We start from the raw sequence: 20,418 nt of genomic DNA, 5'->3' as shown, positions 1-20,418 counted from the left end.
CACATTTTTCTTTTATTTAGCTTTTCTAGTAACTCATTTTCCTTATACTTGAGAAAAGTATTAGCAAGCAATGAATTAAAATTAATTTAAAAAAACTGGTCTTTCACCACAGAAATTTTGAAAAACATGGGCCTAAAGCACATACTAGTCGTCCACTCCTCTAGTATTCTAAATACTGCCTTGGTAAGTAAACTTGCAGGTACTTCATTAACTTTGCCTCCCAAAGAAATAATCAGCTTTAGCTAAAAATCAATAAAATAAAGTCACATTATTCATGTTTCTGTTATTTTTTTCCTGTAAAACTGTATTTAAAGGCATTCATCGGGACTTCCCTGGTGGCGCAGTGGTTGCCTGCCAATGCAGGGGACATGGGTCCGGTAAGATCCCACATGACGCGGAGGAACTAAGCCCGTGAGCCACAACTACTTAGCCTGCGTGCTGCAACTACTGAAGCCGGCGTGCCTAGAGCCCGTTGCTCTGCGACAAGAGAAGCCACCACAATGAAGAGTAGCACCCACTCGCTGCAACTGGAGAAAGCCCGCGCGCAGCAAGGAAGACCCCCCACCCCCACCCCGCAGCCAAAAGTAAAGTAAATTTATAAAAAAATAAAGGCATTTATCAACGGAACAGATAAGTGCCCATTTGCAATAAATTCCTTTTAGAATTTAATAACAGGGTAAAGATTTTTCTCTTCTGAAAAACAGCTGTGTTAAATTTTAAATGATTAAGAACTGAATCACTCATTGCTTCTCCTTCTCCCTTAACTGCTTGTGGGGATATAAAGAAGAAATGGGGATAAGGGGCTTTACTGGTCTGAGTAACTCATCTTAAACAGAAGTGAAAAAGTGAAAGCAATCTTATTGTGTAGAAATATTTTATCACAAGCATTATAATTCTAGAATGTCTAACAAATCAACTTTTGGAAAACAATTTAAAGTTATACATCACTAACTTGTTCCACTTGATAAAGTAAATGTTTACTCTCTTGTTATCTAATTGTGGGTTTTGAAACCTCATTTTATGTATTTATTTTTAGAATTTTTATTTTTTGGCCCTGTGGTGCAGCATGTGGGATCTTAGTTCCCGGACCAGGGATCAAACCCATGCCCCCTGCACTGGAAGCGTGGAGTCTTACCACTGGACCACCAGGGAAGTTTGGAAACCTTGTTTTAAATTGAGAATTTTCTAATGCTCATTAAGACCATGACCTTCAACATCAACACTAATTTAGGAAGGTGACACTAACATCAATGTGGCTTGGTCTTAAATATTCACACAATGAATGAGGATGAGTAGTAGTAGAAAAAAATTCGAAACAGCAGGCAAAATAAATGATGGATATTTGGCTTTAAAAGGCATTATTTGATATTCAGTTAATTTATCTATTGATTAACAGTCAACTTCTGATATTATTTTGCATCCCTTGAATACTAAGAGTAGATAGATAACCCATACTGAAAATTTCAAGATACCTATATATGAAAATAACCAAAAATTAGACCACTGGTTATGAAAAAGAAAAGTAAGAACATTAGGGGGAAAAAAAATGCTAGCAAATGGACCCATTCACCAGATAAATTACACAGAAAGAAAATGAGTATCTCTTACCCACAAGAAATTGTGCCAAACTAGAGAGCTCTACACTAGAAAAATGCCTGGGAAGCAATTCCTCCTGAAACTACCAAATCTGAAACGGGCAACACGCAAAAACACTTTATTGCCATAAGCAAATCACCAGAAAGCAATCATCTGAGAGGGACAGAACTTTCAAATTTATCAATATTATCTGTCAAGATTTTTAAAAACCTTCCTCCATCTCCCAGCCACATTTGAGAATTTCACAGAAGTGTCAAAGCCCTCAAGTGGTTATAGCAAAAAAAACAAAAACGGGGTGGGGTGGGGGGAGAGTGGAGCAGGTTGAGAACTACAGCTCTAAACCAGAGCTCTCAAATTCTAATGTGCTTCTGAACCACCTAAGGATCTACTTAAAATGCACATTCTGATTCAACAGGCTGTAGGATGGAGTATGAAATTCTGCAATTTTAAGGAGCTCCCAGGTAACAACAAATCCACAGACCAAACTTTGAGTAGCAAGGTCCTAAACTATGTAAACAGCTCCCAGAAGGTACCGCTATGGTATTATCCACTCTGGAAAACAGTTGGACAGCTCTTTTTTTTTTTTTTAATGAAACATTTTAAATTTACCGACCATACATTCAAGCCATTTCACCCACCAGGTATTATTTACCCAAAACAAATGAAAGCAGATGTTCATACATAAATGTTCACAGCAGCCTTATCCGTCATAGCCAAAATCCAATGAACAGGTGAATGGATAAACTGTGGTATGTCCATAAACTGGAACACTATTCAGCAATAAAAAGGAATGAATATTGATACATGCTAAAATATGTATGAATCTCAAAACAACTATGCTGAGTAAAAGAAGCCAGACCAAAAAAGAAAACACACTGTATGATCTCATTCACATAAAAGTCTAGAAAACGCAACCACTAATCTACAGTGATAGAAATCAGATCAGTGTTTGCCTGAAGTGGGAGGGAGCTTATAAAGGGACATGAGGAAACAACTATTGTAGGTGATGAATATGTTTATTATCTTGACAGTAGTAATAGCTTCACAGGTGTATACAGATGTAAATACTTTCCAAACTGTACACGTTAAATATGTGCAGTTTATGTGTCAATCATACCTCAATAAATCTATTTTACAAAAATATCTGCCAAATACAAAATTCTGGCTAAAATAATGTCACTATATGTAACAAAATTCTAATTCTTTGAAAATTACACATAATACTGTAATATTGAGATTTAAAACAAGAAATATATATCTGGTCTTTGTCCCATTTGTGGCACAGAGCTCCTAAAGCCCTTGGAATTTCCTTAGTGATAAGACTAATAAAAGTGTCTTGATATTCCTAGCAAATCCCTTTTAAACACCACTGAGTTTATGTTAATGAAGTGACATTTGGAAAGCACCTAAGGATGGGAGCTGGTTGCCAGGAGGACCAATCACATCATTAGAGGGTTGGAACTTTCAGACCCACTCCCCTGACCTCTGGGCAAGGGAGAGGAGCGGCAGAATGTAGATCAATTACCAATGGCCAATGATTTAATCAATCGTGTCTATGCAATGAAGCCTCCATAAAAAAACCCAAAAGGACTGGGTTCAGAGATCTTCCAGGTTGGTGAACACATGGAGGTGCTGGGAGAATGGCACTCTCAGCGAAGACATGGACACTCCCTGTCCCTCTCCCCACACCTTGCCCTATGCATCTCCTTCTATCTGGCAATTAGAGGTATACTATTTGGAAAAGCAGAGGTAAACTACCTCTATTAGCAAGTGATATGATATCTATATTTCAATAACCCAAGAGAAGCAATTCAAAAACAAGTACCAACAATTAAATAATAAAGTCACAGGATATAAAATTAACATATAGAAGTCAACAGCTTTTTAAAACACAAGCAATAACAAGTTATAAGGTATAATGGAAAAGGAGATTAGATTTACAACAGCAACCAAAGAGATAAAATTCCTAGGAATAAGCTTAACCAAAAACACACAAAACCAATATAAGAAAAATGCTCCTGAATGATAATCAAGTAGACTTCAACAAATGAAGCGACAAACCATGTTCCTCGATAGGAAGTCAACATCACAAAGACGTCAGTTCCTTACAAGCTAATTTATAAATGTATGGCGAATTCCAATAAAAACACCAACATTTTTTTTCTGGAGTTAGACAAAATAATTATAAATTCATATGCAAAAATAAGCAACAATGATAAGAAACACTCTGCAAAAGGAGAGTAATAAGAATGGTAGAAGTGGGCTTCCCTGGTGGCGCAGTGGTTGAGAGTCCACCTGCTGATGCAGGGGACACGGGTTCGTGCCCCGGTCCGGGAAGATCCCACATGACGCAGAGCGGCTGGGCCCGTGAGCCACGGCTGCTGAGCCTGTGCTCCGCATCGGGAGAGGCCACAACAGTGAGAGGCCCGTGTACCGCAAAAAAAATAAAATAAAAATAAAAATAAAAAAAATAAAGATAATGAAATGATTAACGATAAAGACAATAAACTTTGTGCACAATGAAACAAAACAGAAAGTTAAGAAATAAACCCAAATGCCTAAGAAAATTCAAATATGAGGAAAGTCGCATCTCAAACCAGAGAGAAATAATTTCTTAAAAAATGGTGTTTGGACAATTAGATATCCATTTGGATGAAAAAACTGGATCTACAGAATGAGTACCTTACTGTGCTGTATTAATGTCCTAACAGTAGAACGTGAACAAGTTAGGCAACTCTTAATTATGTCATTGTTTCTAAACACAATTCCACTGCAATACAGGCAAACAATACATTTTACTTTAGTGCTTAAAACAAAGATTCTTCCTTTATAATCAATACATTTATATTCTTCGGTGATGGGTTTCCATGTAAAAACTCCAAGAATCCATGAATAAAATTCTGCATTTTGGGCTTCCCTGGTGGCGCAGTGGTTGAGAGTCCGCCTGACGATGCAGGGGACGCGGGTTCGTGCCCCGATCCGGGAGGATCCTACATGCCGCGGAGTGGCTGGGCCCGTGAGCCATGGTCGCTGAGCCTGCGCGTCCGGAGCCTGTGCTCCGCAACGGGAGAGGCCCGCGTACCGCAAAAAAAAAAAAAAAAAAAAAAAAAAAAAATCTGCATTTCACAACAGTATAAACTCAATATAGGGCTTTTTAAATACCTCCTTAGACATCTCAGAATATTTAGAACTTTGTAATTCATATAAAATGAGGCTTAACAATGAAAAAAATCTGTATTATCTACTAAAAAGAGATTCTTAACTTCCTCTGAGTCATTTAGTCCATTATAACTGGTGATTGGAGAGAAGGAGGAGACATACATATAAAACTGTGGTTAAAAAAAAATTCAGTAAGTTCTCAGACCCCATTAAGTCTATCTAGGTACCAGAGACATTAGTTAAGAAACCCTGATATAAAATTAAGACAACTGAAACCTCTTAATTCACGAGGCATCGAAATTGTTTTTACTCTATCACAAATTTGCTGAAAACACACAGCTAGAAATCCCATTTCCAGTGCACTGGCCTCATAGCTAGCTTTGTCTCTAGTCTTCTGCCACGGCCGCCGCCGCCCCCACTGCTGCTACCACCCATGTGCCGCCCTCCACGATCCATCTGACAATACTGACCTTTTACAAAGACAAACCTGATGATGTACCTCCAAAAGCCTAGCTCCCTATTATCAAGATTAAACCCTATGGTCTCTAAATGAAAGAAGAGTGTGTGTGTACACATGGAGAGAGAGTTTAATATCACTTACTACTTTATCATTACATAAGGAGTAAATAATACATAATCTCTGTTGCTGAGTTAGAGCAGTGTTTTTCAAACTGTAGGTTGAACCACTGGTGAATCATGAAATGAAATCAACAGAGTAGCTCATTTAACAAAACAGAAATGAAAAGGGAAAAAATATGTACAGCCAATCCTCACTGGCTCACGAATTCCATTCTTGCAAATTCATCTACTAGTTAAAGTTTATCTGTGACCCCAATCAATACTTTGATTTCACAGTCATTCACAGAATGTGCAGAGTGGCAAAGAATTTGAGTCACCCCACTGGTCCACAGGCTCCCAGCTGAGGTCAAACTAGGCAATGCTCTGACTTCCTGCTTCAGCTCTCATACTGTAAACACGTGTCCTTTTAACATTCTATTCAGTGCCATGCTTTTCACATTTTTGTGGGGTTTTTTTGAAGATATCATTGTTTACGCGCCTCTCCCCCAAATACAGTGAGGTGCTGCCTAATGTTTCTAAGCAGGAGAAGGCTGTAATGTGCCTTACAGAGAAAATCTGTGTTAGATAAGCTTCATTCAGTCATGAGCTATAGTGCTGCTGGCTCTGAGTTCAATGTCAATAAATCAACAACACATAAAAGTATCTTTAACAGAAACATATATAATGCAAGGTTATGCATTGTTTGCTTGCTGAAATACTGTGACCAGAGGCTAAAAGGAGTCGAGGAGCAATGGTTCAATATTCACTACTTCATTGTACATGGCAACTTTATAGAACATAACTACTACAAAAAATAAAAACTGTATATTAGTATGTGTGTGTCAAGCTGTACTTTATTTGGGGTACACACACACACACACACACATACACACACACACACAGTTACAAAAAAGTCTGAAAGCCAATGAATGAGAGCACAAGAGAAGGAACCCTGAAAGGAGTGGTAAAATGGCAAGACAGAAAGGCAGGGATCATAGGCACAGATACTAATCCTTTTTTCCTATCTAGAATCAGAATCACCCATAAATTGTGATTTGATTGGTAAACCTAGGGGAAAGCCTACACCTGTACTTTACAAAAGCATCCCAGATAATGTGATGTGTGGCCAAGATGAGAACAACTATTTTCCCTCTTAAATTGGTGGTTCTCAAAGTGGGGTCACTGGACAAGCAGCATTAGGATCACCTGGGAATTGTTAATAATGCAAATTCCGTGGGCCCCATTCTGCACCTACTGAACCCTACACTCTGGGAATGGAGCCCAGTTGATCAGTGTCCCAGGTGATTCTGAGGCATGCCGAAATTTGAAAATCACTGACCTAAACCTTTTGTAATTTTTTTTTTCTTGAGGTATTTTGAGAGCGCTGATGAATTCTGCTAAGATGGTTGAGCTATTTCAAATAAGGCTGAAGGGTAACTACTACTTATCAAAGCACCTATAATGTATAGACAATCTTCTTCCTAGTATAGTGCTTTCTTTATGGAAAGTGGCCCCTGTGCTTTAAACAAAAGGAAGTAAATCTGTACACTGTCTAATAATCAAACAGCACTGTTTCTTTAGGCCATTCTCCATAACACAAAGTTTCCTTTTCCCCAGAACTCTTTAAACAGGCACTATTCTTAACACGAGTTTGCCTGTCCTAAGAGGTGAACTTACATGAGACCACAAAAATTCTTTCAACCCTCTAACAACTCTCCTGGGCGTTACACACTTCTCAATATGAAAAGTAATGACATGAATCTTTAAAAACTCATGGCATTCTGGCATATGGAAATAATTTCAAAACTAATTTGTAAAAATTACTTAAATAATGCATTATACTCAATTAGCTATTACTTAAATTCATATATACTACTCCAATTCAAATCATGTCCCTTGTGACACAAATTTCCACAATATCATTTTTATCTTCCACATAACACACTAAACCTCACATGGAGTTATCTGTGTACTCTTTTCGGGGGAAGTACAAGCTGAAGACAGGTAGCACATCTTATCCCTTTCTGTATCTCAAGTACAAAGCAGACGTTGTTCATTCTGTTGGCAAATATTTAGTGAGTAACTGCCATATGTCATTTACTGTATTGGATGATCGACACAAAGGTAACACACACACAATTCCTGTGTTCATGGAGCTATTTACTAAATGAATAAACATTAAAGACGACTACAGTGAAAGTCTGACAGGGTGCAATCTGTACGAAAGATCCACCTTACCGAAGTGATACCTGAAATAAGACAGCTTTCTTCAAAAGGGTATCCTATTGTTGCTCTTCTGACCTAGGATGCTATTCAAAACTGTAAATAATTGTTAGAGAAAACACACACTGACAAGTTACTTAATCAATAGTTAATCTGACTTTAACATACTTTATATATAGGAAAATAAATAAAAGCCTTACTATGTACAATGCAAGGCGTACTAACAACCAAATTCCCACATGGGAATAACAAGTTAAGGTTTGATAACCAAACTCCAAACAATCCAACAGAAAACTACAATACGCCAATTCTCAATTCCTGAGAGATTTTAAAGAGAAGAAATTTAAAATCAAAATTACCTGACTTTTAAAAAAAAAAAAATTACCTGACTTTATGACTCTAGATTAAAAAATTAACTCTAAGGTCACATATTACTCACTTATAAAATGAATACAACAAGAGAAAAATGTGTCCACTTTACCAAGTAAAAAGCATTTGTTTAGAAATTTTCTAACGCACGCACACGCACACAATGCTACCAATAGCTGCCTCTGTAGAGTGTCTGGGGACGTAGGGAAGGACATTTACTTTTTATGTATGTTAGTTTCTGCTATAAGGTTTTTATCTTTAAATCATGTGGGCCTATTACTTTTCAATTTTAAAAAGCTAGAAAATGTCTTAAACATGAAAAAAAAATTCTGTTTATAGTAGCATCTCCTTTATAATGATGGGGATAAAATCCGTAGCCTGACTATATTTTGGGGACAAGGATGACACAGAAATAGAACTGCCATTTAGGCAACAGAACCTCTTGAGGGGTTCTGAACCTCAGGTCATATTCCCCAAAACATTCACAGAAAGCATTGAGGAGCCCATGAACTTGGATGAGAAAATAATCGTTTCTCTAATTTCACTAACTTCTAAAAAATTTACCATTTCCTTCAATTATTAACATAGGCAACAGACCACAGTAGTATTAGCAATACTTGTGACCTAGCAATGCAACAGAAATCACAAACCTTTTCATTGTCATGTTACAGTGGTTGCACTTGTCACAATATTTATACTTACCATTACTTTGAAAAGATAATCAGATCCAACTCTAGATCCTATTATTAATGTGTTAATAAAGCATGTAAATTAAAAGTTGTCTTAATACTTTGATAACTTATTTCAATATAACTAGTTTAGTTGATTTTATGCATTTAAAACATCATTCTGAGGAGTTTCAACAGACTGCCAAAGGAGTCCAAGTCACAAAAAAAATTTAAGAAGCCTTGGATAATGGTTCTCAAATCAACTGCAATAGTCCACATTGGGAAAACTTGAGGGAGGGAACATTTGGAGGTTATTCCAATTGGAATGCTACCAGGAATTAGTGGGCAGAAGACTGATGTAACAAACATCCTGGTATGCCTGTGACAGTCCATTCAACCAGCTACGAACTGAATGTCAAAAATGTCCCAGTTTAGAAACATCTCAAGGATCAAACAAATGGCAAGATTACCCTCTTCAGTAGCCTGCTAGTTCCCAAACTTAGGTGTTCATCCCAGGGTTCACTGGTATATTACAATATCTCTCATCATTCATTCTCTAGTGTACACCTCCCACTGAACAGATTTTCATCACTAAAATCTCCATGAGTTTCCTCCATGACTAATCTGTCTAAAAAAAATAGTAACTTCTAAAAACAAATACAATATTTAACTAGCAATTATTCAGGATTCAATTATTACTCTGAGAATTAGCTGAAGATTTAGTCCTCTTGGCTGCTAATTTTTAAAGACTTTCATTTTTTTAATCAATTTGATTGTTAACTGCTCTGCCAGGAAACAAAGATGGAAGGAGCAAAATATACATACTGATTTGCTAATGTTTGAAAGCTATAAAAATATATTTAACTGGCAGGAGAAAAAATGTGAAACCACACCACAGAGTAATGTATGAAGATACTCTGGATATTTTACTCTTCTATATTCCTTTACATTTATTATCCTGTATAACTGAAAATCGTCTTTAATAATTAAAAAAATAGCAGTCATCTGTATAAGGCACTGACTTAAGTTTTTACAAAAAAGGTAATCTTTAAAATTACCTTTTGAGATACTTCTCATTAAACATACGAAGAAATGTGACTTAAAGAGATAAAGTAATGTATCTTGCCCAGAGGGAAAGTGATAGAAGCCAAAATTGAAACCTACGTCACAATTTCAAAGTTCCAACAACTTCATCAAATTAGCTGTACAATTTAGGGCTGCTTGTCAACTCCCCAACCAACAATCTCATGCTCTTCTGCCAACAACGACAAAAAAGGAGGTAAGAAAGCGAAAAGCAAAGATACGGATGCGAGTTAGAGAGCTAACAGACAGGCAGACTCTTCCACTCTGAGTTCCTCTGCAAGTAAAACTAGCTGACGAGAAAAAAGAAACCTAAAAGCAGATATAAGGAAATGGTGGTAGAGAGAATCTGGAAGTGACTGCCCTCTTCCTCCAGTATTAATCCCACAAAGAACAGTAATGCATAATGAAGTAGGCAAATCTGAAGTTCTGTTCCATTTAAGTGTAGACAAGGCAAAAAATCAGTTTTAAGATAAAAATCAAATAATTATAATGGACCTTCTGCTATCTACATAGGTCTGCTTCATGGCTTATTCCTACCTATCATCCTTTCCTCCTCATGCTGTCCCCTATGCTTCCATTACTTTCTCTACTTCACCTCTACTTAAAATGAAATAAGATGCCCAACTGTATATTTAGTAATACAATCAAATTCAATCCCAGTGCCAGGATCATGGTCAATGTCTGTATTACAAACTTTCTATCACATAAGTGCCTGGGTAGGTATCCAGCCTGTGCTGAATAAAACGAAGAAATGAAAGCATCCTTAAGGCATCTGGTCTACGTGAGAAAATAAATGTCTATTCTCTCACATGTACTTACTCTGTCATGCTATAACCGTACCCATACACACACACCCCTCAAGTGAAAAACATGAGATATTAAAAAATTAAAATAAACTCATGTTATGAGCTGTAAGTATACCAAAATTCAAAACATTTATAGCAATCAGTAATAGTAGTAAAGATAGTGAAAATTTCATGAAAGCAAGGGAACTGATCATACGCAAAACACACAGAGTGGATTGCTCTCTTGATCTCTAGGAAAAAATAGTACAAGATAGTGGATAAATGTAACTGATCCTCATAAAAAAAGAACTCTAAACCAAATAGACAGCATTCCAATAGTGTTAAAGAGTTAAATTTTACCTATTAATATCTTCCTAATATTCAGTCTCTCATTTATTAGTTCTTCTCATCTGATTTACATTCTGTACAATATGCCCAGTAAGTAGACATGTGAATTCAAAGAAGCAAGTAATTTTTAGAGCCAAAGGTACTTTAAAGATCATTCAGTCCAATTCTCAGTCCAATTCTATTTCACAAATGAGGAAACTAAGGGCCAGGAAGGTTAAATAATTTATTTGAAGTCACAGAAAATTTCATCCCTTACTGCTCTGAATATTAGTAAGTGTGGAACATTTGCTTTCTTTAAAAGGATTTTGGAGACTTCTTCTACAGTCCTTAATTCAAGTTTCATTAAAAAACATAATACAGGGGCTTCCCTGGTGGCACAGTGGTTGAGGGTCCGCCTGCCGATGCAGGGGATGCAGGTTCGTGCCCCGGTCTGGGAGGATCCCACATACCGCGGAGCAGCTGGGCCCATGAGCCATGTTTGCTGGGTCTGCGCGTCCGGAGCCTGTGCTCCGCAATGGGAGAGGCCACAACAGTGAGAGGCCCACGTACCGCAAAAAAAAAAAACAAAAAAAAACCCCATAATACAAAATATTCTAATCTCCTTAGAACACCTTACAAATTTGAGGTTTGCAAAAACACAACTAAGTATACACATCCACCTTGGGTCAAACCACGGATTAAACCAATCTAACTTCGTAACTTCTAATAATGATGTTATATATCCACCAGTATTAGGTCTCTCAGGGCAGCTCCCTAGCTAAGCCCCATTCTCAGGAGGGTAGCCCTTAACAGCACTTGTATACTAACTTCCCCTGTTCCTTGACTTAGAAGTAGATAGATACCTGATACAAGCTAAATCAATAATGTCCTCTATCTCAGGAATCTGGAGGGCTTTGTTTTTGTTTCTTTGTCGGTTTGTTTGTTTTGCATGAAATAGTGTGAAACTTTAATACAATGTGGTTAAACACAACATTCAACCACATGAAAGTCATCTATTGACAGATGAACTGGGCATTATTTCAATAGATTCCTTAGTGTAACTTTCTAAAATTCTTGCCTTCAGAAGTGTCTGACATTGATCTTGATACTTGTTAAAAACTCTGATATAAGATAACCACATCTCAACAGACAGAGATCTAGGAGATTATCCTAATGCCCATCTTCAGAATGCATCATCAAAGAACTGATCACTGTCTCCATCCCTTACTTCTTGATATTTCCTCCAAAGTCGGCCCTCTGGATTAGAGCTATGCAAGGAATCTGGAGTTTGAAGCTAAAAGAAATACAGCAGTGATGATAATAGCTAATATTTATTGAATGCTTGCTGCATGTCACAAACTATTCCAAGCACACTACAATTCATCTTCCCAACAATCCCCATGAAATTTTACAGATGAAATTAATCCGCCCAAGGACTCAAACCCATAGAGTCTGGCTCCAGAATACATGCACTTAACCACTACCCTATACTACTTCTCAAAAGTCGAGAATTACTAGAATTGAGTGATATTAATGTCAGTTGCTGCTGAAGGGCCCACAGCTGCCCTGGTTCCTGGCTAGCCAAGCCTTGACTGTTCAAACCTTCCTTGGTGCCTGTGAGACAACCCCCAGGAACCTTAAAGAAATCAAATTTGGTTTCTGTTACTTGAAACCAACCTAATGGTTCCACATGTCAAATATCTTTAGGCCTCTTTTTTTTTCCAGAGTTTTAAATTTATTTATTTATTTACTTATGGCTGTGTTGGGTCTTCGTTTCTGTGCGAGGGCTTTCTCTAGTTGTGGCAAGCGGGGGCCACTCTTCATCGCGGTGCGCGGGCCTCTCACTATCGCGGCTTCTCTTGTTGCGGAGCACAGGCTCCAGACGCGCAGGCTCAGTAACTGTGGCTCACGGGCCCAGTTGCTCCGCGGCATGTGGGACCTTCCCAGACCAGGGCTCGAACCCGTGTCCCCTGCATTGGCAGGCAGATTCTCAACCACTGCGCCACCAGGGAAACCCTAGGCCTCATTTTTAAAGAACTGATGCATAAGAAATCTAAACTTAAGACAACAGATAAACCATTCCTTTACATTTTTTAAAAAAGGAACATGTTTACAAAAGGCATTCTCTACAAAGTTTCTTTCATAACATCATTCCCTGAGACAAATGACTCCTCCGTGCCCATGGGCTAATAAATGATTGAACAGAAGAGATGTAATGAACTTTAGATATCATCTAGTTCTCAACCCACTCATTTTACAGATGAAGCAATGGTGAAGATGAGAGCACTGGAGTCAATCACCCACAGGGCATGAGTTAAAATACTAGCTCTCCCATGTTCTGGTATAGGTAGGGGTGACCCTGGGCAAGTTGCTTAATTTCTAAAGCTTCAGTTTCTTCTTCTGGAAAAGAGATAATAGCATCTACACATCCTACCATTATAATGAGCTCTAAATCACCTACTGAGTTTAATAAAGTGCCTGGCACATGCTCAACACACTCACTAACATACACTCAATAAATGGTAGCTGTGATGGTAGTGATGATTGACGTGAGGCTCAGAGAAGGTAGGCAAACTTTCCCAGATAATATGGCCCCTTAAGGACAGAACCAAAACTAGAAACAGACTTCATACTTACACCTCAATACTTTGTTCTACACCTTCCTACAAACTCCTGGACCTAACATTTAAAACTATCTAAAATCTGGTATAATTCTCCTCTTTCAAAAATCTAATCTCCATCCCAACTTTTATTCATTCATTCACCAAATATTTACATAGTGCTGTCTATGTTCTAAACAGTTTCTAGTGCTGAAGATATAGCAGGGAACAAAGGAAGGGGAAGAAAAGAAGTGAAAGCCATCTGCATGTCCAAATAAAGGAGAAAGAGCTACGAGAATAATGTGCTCAGAAATAACAGTGTTACCGTCCTGAAGTTTCTATCAGCAGGGGAAAAAGAATAAACAAGGATAGATTAAAAATATAACACGGAAGAACCTTCCTTTAGTCTACTTAACATCCATAGAACTTGCTTTAAATATTCCTGTACTCAAGTATTTGCTTCAACATACACTATAAAATCAAACCTTAAAGCCCAAATTACTAAATTTCTTTCCAAGAAGACTTCTCTGTACATTCCAGCAACAGTTTACTCTTATTCCTGTCCACTATATTGACATCTAACTTTTTCTAATGCTCTTTTAAATGTCTGTCAGGTTGACTTAACCTGGTAGTTTTTTGCTAACTTTCAAGATATGTTTTTGACCCCAATGACTCATTTAAGTCCCCAATGACTCATTTAAGTTCCCTGAAGTCAAGATCTGTATCGTATGCTTCTTTTAATCCTAACAACACTTCAGCACACAGCTTTACAATACTTTTGATATTCAAACCCCTTTAAACAGTTTTCCAATATCTTATTCAGATAAAGCCTGGCACTTACACGATACCTGGCCAATATCTGCTTTTGATGAAATAATAAATGTGTAATGTTTTTACAATATCAATCTACAAAATTGTATTTTATATCCTAGAACCCTTCTATTATGAAACATGAAATATATTAGTACCAAAGATAACTCTGAAATGGTAGAAAGACTGAATATATTCTGACCCTATCATTCAAAATATCACTTAAAATATTAAGATAACGACAAAAATCAGGCAACTAACATGAGCAGAGAAATGGCAATCTAAATCAATCATGGTCTTTTACTTTAAAAACAAGTGGAATCATATACTTCATGTAGATTTTGGCTCACTCTAATGTGAGGAGGTATTTTACGCAAAGCTACATACACCTATGAGAGGAATAATTAACGCAAGATAAAGACCAATACTGCAGCCATACTCTGCGTAAGAAATTCTGCATTTAAAGAGGCCTCTGACTCAAGAGGAAATAAAAAGATTTAGTATTTAAGTATACATAGTTCCAAAGTAAGAAACCAAAAAGAGCATCTGGAAGAGTAATTTACCAAATTCTGCTAATGAATTATACACATACACACACACACAGAGCTAGAGTTTCACAAAAACATAGCTCTTGGTATAGAAGTAGAAGCTCATCCAACACTCAACAAACATTTATCAAGCATATGTTACGTGTTAAGGCACAGTTCTGGGCAACTGGAGTATATTAATGAACAAAACATGCAAAGATCCTTGCCCTTACAGAGATTACATTCTATTAGGAAAAAATTTAAAAAATAAAATAGTTTACCACAAATTTCTTACATACTTAAGATACCATAAACACTCAAACATAATGATGCCAATATATGGAGAAGCAAAGTTGATAAGACTTCTAAGAAAAAGAAAAAGACAAAAAAAATGTGAAAGGCCTAGAGCAAAAGTCAGACACAGTTAAGTGATAAAAACTACACTTCTTAATAATTTAATATTCCAATAAAATCAGTATCACTTTTTAAAGTTCCCATAATTATAAAAGGTAAAAATTACTCACAGAAACTATAATGAACTTAATAACAGTTCAGAAGATAATTCGGGGTTCTGTAAGAAGTCAATACGAAGCACCGTGGTTATGAGAATGGGTTTTCGTTACACTAAAGGACAAGAGTTTGAATTCTAGTCCTGTCAGTTATCAGCAGTGAGAACTTTAGGGCTGTTACAAAGATTAAATGAAAACCAAAAACTAGAAATAACTCAAACATCCAACAACAGACGGATGGATGAATATATTATAGTATATCAATTCACTGAAATGTTATTCAGCATTCAGTATATAGACTAATATACCCAACAGGAATGAATCTTTACTGCATCACACTAAGCAAAAGAAGCCAGACATAAAAAAGTATGTATGATTCCATTTATATGAAATTCTAAAAAAGATAAAACTAATCTAGTGAAAGAAGGCTTAGAACTACTGGAAGGACAGACTTGCAAAGAAGCAAAAGGGAACTTTTAGGGTATTTGATATGTTCCTATATCTTGATTGTGATGATATTTCCATGGGTGTACACATTTGTCAGAACTCTTTAAACCCTATGCTTTAAATGGGTCTGTTTTATTTTATACAGATTATACCTCAAAAAGTTGATTTGAAAGAGGATTAAATGGAATAATATATGTAAAGTTCTTAGCACAGTACCTGCAGCTCAACAAGTGTTCAAAAAATGGTAGATATTATTAAAATCATCAGCTATCATTATACAACACTCCTGGGGAGGTAGCAGAATACCAATTACCTGATCTTTCTGGTTGTTTAGATTCTAAGTAACTCTAAAGTATCTGACCTAGACCAAGTGCCATGAGGAGCACCAGAGACACTGAGTTATAAGAGGATGCCAACTGGCAGACCTTAGGCAAATACGATGAACATAGGAAAGGAAAGAAAAGAAGTATGCTTTCGTGTCCAAAAGAGAAGAACTAAAAGAATGATATGGCCAGCAATGACAGAGTGCTTCAGTGCCAAAGGACACCTAGACCACCTCACCTAGGTATTATCAAAATGTAACTCAAAACTGAGTTTATGACTACATAAACAAAGTCTAATAATAGTCCAATAGCTACACGGAGACAGTCCTTCATCTTATGGCCGGGGTGTGGGGATAGGGAGATGGGGGCAGTGGATCCAGGAAGCCATAAAGTGAAGTCAAATTATTCTGCCAACCAAGCAGGAAGAGGACATACTGTGGATGATTTAGAAATGCCAAGCAACAACTATAAACCCATAAACCAAGGTTTTTGTTGTTGATTTTTAACAAGTTATGTGATTAAAAAGAATATACTTACAAAGGGAACTAATTAGAATATTTTGATAATGGAAGTTAAATTGAAACACAACTCAAGTGACACATTCATGAAATTTATATTTTACTGCTTCTTAGAACTGTTTATCAAGGCAGAATATATAGAGAACAAATAATTATGTTTAATAGGTCCTATAAATACGACCAGAACAACTGAATTGGCTGTTACTCACTGAAGCACAAGTCCTCTGACCTACATGTTACTTTAAAAAAGAAAACGAATGGGACGAGGTGGCCTAATGGTTAAGGCAATGCACTACTAAAAAAGAAAAAAAAAAAAAAAAACCCCAACTGGACATTATGGAAAGCAAAAGACTCTAGATTATAAATCTTAACTGTCAGAGTTTGTTTAGTTTTGATTTTAAGAACCTTCACTTGTAACATTGAAGAGGCAGAAAAGACAGGATAAAGAGTCAGAAGTCCTGAGTTGCAACTCTAGTTCTACCAGAATTTGGATTTCTTCTTACCTAAAATTGGGCAGTTGAAGCAGGCTACTGAAAATAATAAAAATTAGCACCCATGCTCTAGATTGAAAATCACAAGTTTTACTGAAAAGGTTAGCATTATAGTACAAAATTGTAAGGGGGTTAAGCATTTATTTGTAATGCATCATTAAAACAGGAACTAAATTGCAAGTTTTCTTCTAAATTAAGATAAAATACCAAGACCTATGTGACCAAGGACCTAAAGCAATAAATAAGTACATTGCTAATCACTGTTTGCAAAAAGTAATATATCTTCCAGGGGCTAACTATTCATTCTAGAACAAGTTTCTTGATTCAAGTTCTTCCCAAACCAAAATAATAGGGTCCAAGTAATTACATACAATATTGATACTTTAAGACTCATGAGCTTCCCCGGTGGCGCAGTGGATAAGATTATGCCTGCCCATGAAGGGGACACGGGTTTGATCCCTGGTCCAGGAAGATCCCACATGCCGCGGAGCAACTAAGCCCGTGCGCCGCAACTACTGAGCCTGCGCTCTAGAGCCCGCGAGCCACAACTACTGAGCCTGTGTGCCAAAACTACTGAAGCCCAGGCGCCTAGAGCCCGTGCTCCTCAACAGCGAAGCCATTGCAATGAGAATCCCGCGCACAGCAACGAAGAGTAGCCCCCGCTCGCGGCAACTAGAGAAAGCCCCCGCGCAGCAACGAAGACCCAACAAATAAATTAATTAATTAAATAAGCCAAAAATAAATAAAATAATTTTTAAAAAAAGACTCATTTGCCACCTTTCTTTTTGGGAAATAACATTAATAGAAATGTAACTTTGTGGAATCCCAAGTTGTGTTTTTTAAAGCTCAATTAAATTAATTCTTGTACATACTATTCCTTATTTTAATTATCTTTCCCATGGAAAATTGAGCTAAGCTAGAAATAAATTTTATTTAAAAACAGAAAGAATTTTCACATTTGACTTAGCTCTAAACCTTCAGCATAAATGTTGGGTTTTTATCTTGCTTACTTTTTAAAAAGTTGAATGTTCATCTGATATTGAGGACATACTTTTTCTACGGCAAGTGCAAGGCTTTCAAAAACAAACACCGAGAAACGCGATTCAATCACAGCAGAAAGTAGTAATAACAGGGTAATATAATGAGGTCACAACTCGAGCAGCCAATCAAAAGCATAAAAGCATTTCCTGCAATATTAATAGTTAAAAGAGAAAACCAATCACAGAAACCTCAGGCCTTCTTTTGACAGTCACAGAAGCAAGAGAACCAATCCACGCACACCCGGGGTTGACAATAAGGCGGGACCACAGGTTCATTGAAGAAATTCTTGAGGTTGCAGTTACTATGAACTTCGCACGCAAGTAACACCACTCCAGAGTCATAAACATTGTCAAGCCAGGTGAAATTCAACCGTATCCAAAATTTAACCCATCAGGGGGAAAAAGCATTTTTGCCCTAAACTGTTGTTATAAAAAATGCAGCTGTCAATTTCGATGCAGTAGGTCCTCAACTTCTAAAAGACACCCCCCCAACGCACATGACAATTCTCCGGAACGCGGCGCGAGAACAGCGCAGCGCCGGCGGCTCGCAGCTGAACATCCCCGGTCCCTTTCTAACGCCGCGCACTGAGCGGGCGCCGTCCCGGCTAGGCAGGCCGAACGAACTCGCTCCGCGGAGCGGAGCTAGCCGATCAGCGGCTTTCTAGCGCTACATCCTGCTGGTAGTGGCGGCCCCCGCCCTCCCCCGCGGCAGTGCTGCACCACCTCCATCCCGGGCACCCAAGCGGGCCGGGGAGCGAGGATTACCTTGCTAGAAGGAAGATGATGTTTGTTTTGAAAGCGCTTTACTTTCCGTTAAATCATTTCAAACAGAACCCAATGCAAAACTAAATCTAAAAGTGGGGGGGAAATCTTCCCTAGTTAAAGGATCCCTCGCATCCCGCGCCGGGGGAAGAAAAAAAAGGTAAACAGAGGCCGTACGCCAAGTGCGGCCAGAACATCCCCTGCGCCATTCCGGGCCGCCGCTTACGGCAAGGCCCCCTTACGGCAGCGTAAGCGGCGCTGCGAGCTAATCACAACACTGGGACGCAACAACATGGCGGCCGCGGGCGGGCGCTGCGCCGGCCGAGAGGGTTTACGCTACTCCGCCGGCGTAGGGTCCCATGCGTTAGAGCGGCTGCGGCGCCCTCCAGCGAGCGTAAAGCGCTCTGTGAATGGCGAAGCCCGACTGACAAAGGGGAGGGGGGAGGAGGGAAGGGGGGGTAATAAACACTCGAGTCCCTACCGATTCCTCCTCCTTCTCCATCCCGGTGGGCATCTGGGGCACGGCCCGGTTGATGGAGACGCAGTCGTTGAGATCAGGCATGTCCTTGCCGCGGTAGATAGGCAGCGGTTTGGCGGCGTCCAGCGCCCGCGCTCGGAAGGAGAGTTTACTCATTGTCTCCCCGCCTTACAGGAACAGCCCGGGCGGCGGCGGCGGCGGGGCGGGAGGGGAGGGGGGGAGGACTCCCGCCGCCTCCTCCACCTCCTTCCTCAGTGCAGCGCGGCCGGCCCGCTCCTCCTCCTCCTCCTCACTGCCCCCGGCCACAGCATGGGCGCCCACCCCGCCCGAAAACAGCCCCCCGCCGCCCGCGGCCGCTTCCACACACTAGATCCGCCGCTCGCCCGCCCGATCCGCTCCCTGCGCCATGGCCAACATGGCGGACATTACCACAGCGGCGGCGAGCGATCCCGGCAGCCCGCGCGAGAGCGCGCCCCCGCCGCGGGGACGCGCTTCGCCCTCTCCCTCCCTCCCTCCCTCCTTCCTCTCCCTTCCCCTCCCTCGCCTGCCCACCCACTCTCTCCGCGGCGCGGCCGGCCCGCGGGAGCGTGCTCAGCCTCGGGCAGCTCCGGGTGAGGGGGCGGTGGCGGCGTTCCGCTCGGCAGCCCGCGCTCTCGCCGTGTGGCAGGTGCCAGGTGCGCAAGTTAACCCGCGCCCCCGAGCGTGCGCCTCTGCCTCCGCGGCCCCGCCACCCTGCTCGCTGGGTGCCCCGGAGGACGGTGGCGGGCAAAACACAGCCGCGCTGAGCAGCGCGAGCGTGCAGAAGTCTGTGAGCGCGAAAGGAAAATGTCAACCGGAGCCACAACTGCCCCACCGAGCCTCTACTTATAAAGAGCTTATCTCCAAGGCGCCCCGAGCGCCGGCTAATTCGCATCCTCCAATTCGCACATCCCTGAGAGGTGCGAAAGGTCCATTCCTTCTGCCCACTCCGAGACGCGCAGACCTGCCGGGTCTCTCCTGCCGGGAAAACGCTTACGCAGTCCCAGCCCTCTTCCCCGCATCCTCTCTTTAGTACCTGACCGAAAGAGCTCTCCAAGGTAAGGCATCCTCGCTTTCGCCGGGAGGATGCTAACGGCAATGAGGAAAAACGCTTGAGGCTGCCAGAT

General features: G+C 39.8%; 1 protein-coding gene across 2 annotated transcripts in view; it reads right to left on the bottom strand.

The window, feature by feature from the left end:
* EPC2 (enhancer of polycomb homolog 2) overlaps positions 1 to 19,697 on the bottom strand; it is a 107,420-nt gene extending 87,723 nt beyond the window's left edge. The window contains exon 1 of one of the 2 annotated variants that reach the window (XM_079925005.1): positions 19,277 to 19,697. In XM_079925005.1, the coding sequence (XP_079781131.1) occupies positions 19,277 to 19,429 (153 nt within the window). In that variant the 5' untranslated portion in view covers positions 19,430 to 19,697. Of the gene's footprint in view, positions 1 to 18,798; positions 19,257 to 19,276 lie in introns of those variants that run through there. The other variant, XM_079925006.1, reaches the window with a different exon arrangement.
* Positions 19,698 to 20,418: the final 721 nt, after the last annotated feature.

The sequence above is a fragment of the Stenella coeruleoalba genome, assembly GCF_951394435.1.
Source record: "Stenella coeruleoalba genome assembly, chromosome: 6".
In the NCBI taxonomy this organism is placed as follows: domain Eukaryota; kingdom Metazoa; phylum Chordata; class Mammalia; order Artiodactyla; family Delphinidae; genus Stenella; species Stenella coeruleoalba.
This window is presented reverse-complemented; position numbering and strand designations above follow the sequence as displayed.